Source organism: Eubalaena glacialis, chromosome 4, assembly GCF_028564815.1.
Source record: "Eubalaena glacialis isolate mEubGla1 chromosome 4, mEubGla1.1.hap2.+ XY, whole genome shotgun sequence".
Lineage (NCBI taxonomy): Eukaryota > Metazoa > Chordata > Mammalia > Artiodactyla > Balaenidae > Eubalaena > Eubalaena glacialis.
The window spans coordinates 148,409,797-148,416,840 of NC_083719.1; the positions used below are offsets into that span (position 1 = coordinate 148,409,797).

General features: G+C 38.6%; 1 protein-coding gene across 1 annotated transcript; it reads right to left on the reverse strand.

Moving 5' to 3' along the window:
* Positions 1-6,053: 6,053 nt before the first annotated feature.
* Positions 6,054-6,554, reverse strand: LOC133090138 (non-histone chromosomal protein HMG-14-like). Its single transcript, XM_061188436.1, has one exon. The coding sequence runs from the start codon at positions 6,454-6,456 to the stop codon at positions 6,148-6,150; it is 309 nt and encodes a 102-aa protein (XP_061044419.1). The 5' UTR covers positions 6,457-6,554; the 3' UTR covers positions 6,054-6,147.
* Between the last annotated feature and the right edge of the window lie 490 nt (positions 6,555-7,044).

The following is a 7,044-nucleotide window of genomic DNA, read 5'->3' on the forward strand; positions in this document are numbered from 1 at the left end:
GTGGTAAGGTATGGGGGAAGGGTAAGTGTTCTACAGTCCTATGATTAAGTCTCAGTAAACTTGGATTGTGAACTTTACCAGTGCTTCTCAGTGTTCCCCTGCGTAAGTGGGACAGGATGAATGGAGAGGACTGAAGTTGTGTATTTCCCTTCCCTCACATGAAAGCCTGACAAGGTTGGATTTGGGTATTGCCCATCCCCTACATGAAAGACTATAAAGAACTGGAATTGGACATTTCCCTTCCCACAGATGGGTTAGCGTCTGATGAATCCCTGCCAGCTTAAACTCTGGTAATATAGTTTCTCCTGAGATCAGGTCTTGTTAAGAAGTATAGAATGTTCTAGCATATTTCAGAATGATTTCTTTTCCTCTCCCTTGCCAAAAGCACAAGGGAATTTTTCTCCGATATTCACTGTGAGAACCTGATAGAGCTTCTGGAGGTAAAACTCACAAAAGTTTGGGAGACTCACTCTGACCGGGGTGCCCCTGGAGTTTTTAACTCTCAGACTTGTCCAAATTGAGCCTCCAGCAATTTGTTAATTATAGTTCAGATTTTCTTATCCTGCCACTGGTTCCCATGGAGGTTTCTGATTGTGGGTTTCTGCTCTGTTAATTTGTGATTCTCTGTATCTGCCTATCTCTCCAATTTTTAAGGGCAGCCTCACTTCTCTGTCATATCAAACCAGAGTTGTGACTTTTCTGTTTGTTCAGCTTTTTACTTGTTAGAACAGAGTGGCAACTTCTAATCATCTTACACGCCAGATAGGAACTAGAATTTGAGAGTCAGTTTTTAATTTTTGTTGACTCTTTCACTGTTTGAGTCCCTACCTCTTAAAAGGATAGCAACATTTTGGTTAAAATACTTTATCTTCAGAATTTCACAAGACTTCCCAGTCATCACAAGAATTTTTAACCATGGATTAATAAAAACAACACAATAAATAAAGATAAAGATAAGAAATAGAAGAATTTAGATTACAGTAATCATTTGAGCTCCCTATTTGAATCATGTGATAATTTCTTGTAGAAAAACATAGGGATCTTGACATTGAGATGTATCTGTAGATAGATTATAAGGTATCGGCTGTTTGAGAGTAGAGACTTGGATACATAATAGGCATTCTACAAATGTATTCTACAAATACTTGTTGACTCATCAACTGATTGATATAATCTATACTAAATGTCAATCTGAGATAGTTATTGCAGTGGTGCAATACATGATGACTTTTACGAACTCTGATAATTAAAATGTGTCAAAAGTAACAAAGCTCTAAATAGCTATTTTTATTAGGTGTATTTTTTCCCTTAAAAAGAACAGAATTTTGCATTTTACTTCCTAAAACATTTAAAACTATGTAGTCCTACAGTTCTCAAACTGGGCTGAGGCAACTGTGTGAACCTTAGCCAACTCACTTGGAACCTATGAGATACTTAAAATATTTAAACACAGCAACATCTGTCTAAACCACTATTGTTAAGTTGTTTGGGCCTAATTGCTTAATAACTGGAACTGTTATATAATTCTTTGCCCTAGGGGCATCATGAAAATATTACTGAGACATTAAGGGTACCATGAACTGAGAAAGTTTGGGGACCTCTGATAAAACCCTTCATAAAAATATGAGTATATAGTGGAGGTGGGGACAAACAAAGAATAAAATACGAGTATGGTATACATCAGGGAAGCTAAGACTGAAATTGACTCATACTAAAGCGTATAAGGTGATATGAAAATAAATGTATGAACCTCACTTTAGTAGAGTAATAATGGATAATTTGGACTATCAGTAGTAATTCCAGATAAGTTGGTTTCAGAAGGTACAATTTGTGTCAGCTCTTTAGAATTCATAGTACAGTTGACCATTGAACAATGAGAAGATTAGGGTCACCAAGTCTCCTCACAGTGGAAAATATGTATATAACTTTACATATCTGTGGCCCTGCATATCTGTGGTTGCACATCTGCTGATTCAACCAACTGCAAATTGTTTAGCACTGTAGTATGTATTATTGGAAAAAATCAGCATATAAGTGGAGCCACGCAGTTCAAACCCATGTTGTTCAAGTGTCAACTGTACATTGGCCAATAGAGAGGATATTAACAAGGGTAATTATGTTCCCACATATCCATATAAACCTATTTATCTCATTACATAGCTAATGCCAATTACAACAATACTGGATTATACCTGACAGTTTTCTTGCCGAATGTTTCTACTTCTCTGTGGACAAGACTGAATGAAAGATCCTACTTTGTGGTGGGTTTTCTAAACAGTGTCCATACACACGAACATGCATACATATATCACACCCCAAGGGAATTCATAATTAAAGGCAAACACCAGTCACACATGAGATTTGATAATCATTGAATGGTAGTTAAGGATAGTTAATGCTTCAAGTTTTTTTTTTTTTCTTCAATACAAAATACTTTATTATATCTTTGTCAGATCTTTAGAAGTATTCAAAAATATGTTATGTACTAAAATTTTTATTATACACACCTTTGTCCTGATTTTAATTTAGAATTCTTTTTTTTAATTAATTAATTTGTTTATTTAGTTTTGGGTGCATTGGGTCTTCATTGCCGCGTGCGGGCTTTCTCTAGTTGCGGCGAGCAGGGGCTACTCTTCGTAGCGGTGCGCGGGCTTCTCATTGCAGTGGCTTCTCTTGTTGCAGAGCACGGGCTCTAGGCGCGCGGGCTTCAGTAGTTGTGGCTCGCGGGCTCTAGGGCGCAGGCTCAGTAGTTGTGGCTTATGGGCTTAGTTGCCCCGCGGCATGTGGGATCTTCCCGGACCAGGGCTCAAACCCGTGTCCCCTGCATTGGCAGGCGGATTCTTAACCACTGAGCCACCAGGGAAGCCCTAGAATTCTTTTACTACCTTTATCTTGGAATGAGAGTGTCAACCAGTGTCACCCCCACCCCCCAAAAAATGAGTTCACAAGGAAATATGTCAATTGACATACCAATATGAGCTACATATATAATTTAGAATTTTACAGTACCCACACTAAAACCAAGTAAAAAATTAATTTTAGTAATGTATTTTATGAAACATATCTAAAATATTACCAACATGTAACAAATAAAAATTATTCAGAAGATATTTCATATCTGTTTTCTTATTGAGTCTAAAATCTAGTGTGTATTTTTTACATTCAGTGCACCTCATTTTGGAGTAGCCACATTTTAAATGCTTAATGGCTACGTTATTGGACAATACAGGTACAGACTGTAGTAGAATCACCTGTTGTTGCTTATTAAAAATTCAGATTCCTGAGTCTTCCCTGACACTTGCTGAATCAGAATCTCTGAGGGAGAGTCTAGTGATCTGAAATTAAAAAAACTCCAGCTGATTCTTCTGCATGTTAACATTTAAGAACCATTTTAATTCTAAGAGTGGTGAGTGATTAATCTCTTCCTACCTCCTCTCTCTCTCTCTCTCTCACACACACACACACACACACACACACATACACTATTAATCTTGGTTAATTACTATCTTCCTGGTAGAAGGAGTAAATTCTCTTTCTTCTATCACCCCTTCCGTAAATATATGGTGCTGAAAAACATGTGTGTTTTCCACAATGATAAGAAAAGACAAGTAGGGCTTCCCTGGTGGTGCAGTGGTTAAGAATCCGCCTGCCAGTGCAGGGACACGGGTTCGAGCCCTGGTCCGGGAAGATCCCACACGCTGCAGAGCAGCTAAGCCCGTGCACCACAAATACTGAGCCTGTGCTCTAGAGCCCGCGAGCCACAACTACTGAGGCCGCATGCCACAACTACTGAAGCCCGCGCGCCTAGAGCCCATGCTCCACAACAAGAGAAGCCACCGCCATGAGAAGCCCACGCACCGCAACGAAGGGTAGCCCCTTCTCGCCGCAACTAGAAAAAGCCCGCGAGCAGCAGCGAAGAGCCAATGCAGCCAAAAATAAAATAAAATAAAATAATAAATTTTAAAATAGACAAGTAATGTGACACTTTATAAATAAAAGGAATGCTAACAAATATTAATATCTTAAGTCAGTCTGAATAATTTAATAATTCATTTTATATTTTCAAAGTGTAAATCATACATTTTTTGTTATAAGAATACATGACAGTCATTAGATAACTTTATTGGGCTGCTTTTATATTTTAACTCCAAAGAATTCAGTTATGAGAGAATAAGCATCATAGCACAGTGCTGGCTAAGAACCTGGGATGTGGGATCAAGTAGATCTAGGTCCAAGGTCCAGCTCTACGGAGTGTCCTTGGACAATATGTTTAATATTTCTGTGCTTAGGTGTTCTTGTTTGTAAAAATGGGAATGATGAGTGTTCTAATAGCATAGGTATGATCGTAACAATGAATAGGATAAAATGAAGTAAGGCTCAGTACTTAATATGGCGTGGTTCTTGTATGGTTAGCACACCATCTTTTCATGCCAGTCAATGAGAAAATAAACCCTAACGTTCCTTATGCACATATTTATTTTTTTGAACTATATTTGTTGGCAGAACTAATTCACCTGTTTTTATTGAAAGATTTCAAATTTTGAGAATGTCAGCTAGGCAAGAGCAACATTTTGGCCATGCATAGCTGCCACTGATCCTGAAGTTGAGCAATTCTGTTCTAGTTAATTGGTGGCTACTCAAAGCGATTTACAATGAACACAGATAATTTAACAGGCACAAGTTATTAGATTCCTCCCTTTTTCCGAGTTAAAGCATTTTCAGTCAGTTTTATACTTAAGGGTTGAGAAAACTTTACTCACTACTTCCTGAATGAGTTTGGGACACTCAGGGAATTGGTAAGGGTCGCTAATAACATTTTTTCCTCACAGAGATCATTGATTATCACATCCCCAGAAGTGACAAATGGCAGTGAAAGTGAAAGAAAAGAGTTAAAAATATTAACATCTCAAAAGGATCATTCAAGCTCTTTTCTAGAGGCAGGTAACTTTTTACACACCTCCTATTGGTGAAGCAAGTACAAACTGAATTCTTGTGTTAAATGTGTTTACTTTTGCTCCGAAATATAGTAATACAGAGAGTGTGTTTCAATTAAAAGGAAGCCTGGAGCAAAAATGTGTTAGAGTCAGGGGTAGAAGCAGAGTGTATCATTATCTCATAGGTACAGCAGTCAAGATAATGAACAGCTAAGAAGACTGGACAATGGTAGGTGAAGGATGACTTGTCATGGAACTGTCGATAGAATCGGAGCTCCCTTTCCATTAGAAGGTGCCATCCAATTGCGGGGATGTGCTGAGCAGCTGGAGGAAAAAAATAAAATAAAAGTAGCCCGATAGTACTTAGTAATTTTAAGCCTGATTTAATATTTTTTTTTTCTTTCATAATTGAGATTTTATTGGTTGTTTTGAGGATCAGTACACAGACATTTCAATTTGTACACAATTCTCAACATACGTACCAAAAACCTAAAAAATCATGTAGTTGTGATTCTTTTCTGAACAGTTATTCCAGTGACTTTCCAGCTTAAAATTTGGGGGCAAATTTTCCTTCGCAGGATATCAAGTACCAATATCTTCAAATATTGATATGCTGTTACATCGTAAGTCCCACTAATTCACAATTTAATATCATGTACACTACATACTCAAATTGTCAATCGTTCACAGCACATTAACAGTTACTAGAAGAACTGGACTACCACGACCAAAGTTGTTACATACAGAGTGCACAAAATTCTGCCCAGGAGAGCCAAGATCAAGGGGTGAGTGGTTTGCTTTAGGAAACAATTCTACCAAAAACAACGTGGGAAGAGAAGTAATTTAAAGTGTTTAAGACATTAAATGCACAACTGACTCCAAACTGCCGTTTAGTATGCTTTGTATTATAGGATAGAAAAGCTACCCCCCATCTGTGGAATGTTCAGCTGACACCCAAGACAATCAAAGCCTCCCATATTCAATATCCCACTATTTTCTGGTTGTACCAAAAAATAAACAACCAGCAAATGATTTCACCTCTTAAAAAAAAGCATTTACACTTAAAAAATGGGATGAGGTGGGATTCCTTCCTTTTTAAAAATGTTTCTAGAGCTACTAAAAAACTTGCATTTACAAAATAGTTGATAAAAATATTCCTCTGGATTGTACAAGAAGGGAAACAGGGACCACTGATAGGACCAGGTGTGTGATATTAATCAGACTTGGCTTCTTTCTCTCCTGCTTCATCAGAAGCTGGGCTCTCCTCATTTTTAGTTTCTCCATTTTCTGCAGGTAAGTCTTCTTTAGTCTCTTGGTTAGCCACTTCAGCCTGTTTTCCCTTTGCTCCCCTTTTCCCTTTTGTTTGCACTTTTTTGTCGGAAGATTTATCCTTTCCTGCCGCCTTTTTTGGCTTCGTTTCCACTTTTGCAGGAGCTGGTTTAGCTGACAACCTCGCCGATCTCCTCTTGGGCTCCTCCTTCGCCGCCCCCTCGCCGGAGCTGACCTTCCTCTTGGGCATCATGGCGGCGGGGCGGGCGCGTGCCGGGTGCCTGCGGGCCGCGGCGCGCCGAGAGCCTTCGCGAAGCTGGGCTGCCTGGCCGCTGCCGCTCCTCCCGCCGCCCGAGCTCTGATTTAATATTTTGACATTATTACCAAAAGCCTTAAATCAATGATTTCAGTGTTTAATTCCTCTTATTCTATGAGTTGATGGTCTGGGTTTATCAAGTTTATCAAGACTATTGCCTTGACCTTGAAACAGAAATTCCTCAAGGATTCTTCCTTTGAGGGTTTTTGTTGTTGTTGTTGTTCTTTAGTATTGAGTGGAAGATTTGAATAAGGTTTGGAATTCTGTCCCTGGTGAGGGGCATTAGGATACTTTATAAGTTATAATGAGAGATGGGCTGAAGATGTATTGGGTTGGCATAAACATGGGTTGCTACTGAACTGAGTCCAAGAGTAAGCATCCTCAGTGGATAAAAGCTAGATAACATATGGGCCAAAAGAATCAGGTTGGATTTCAAATGAAAAATTCACTAATGCTAATATAATCCACTAATATAAATCCAAGAAGGTATATTATAGAAAAAAATCTATGTCTGGTGATAGATGG

Excerpts from the sequence above, each read along its gene's own strand:
- LOC133090138 (XM_061188436.1), bottom strand. The coding sequence starts at position 6,456 with ATGATGCCCAAGAGGAAGGTCAGCTCCGGCGAGGGGGCGGCGAAGGAG.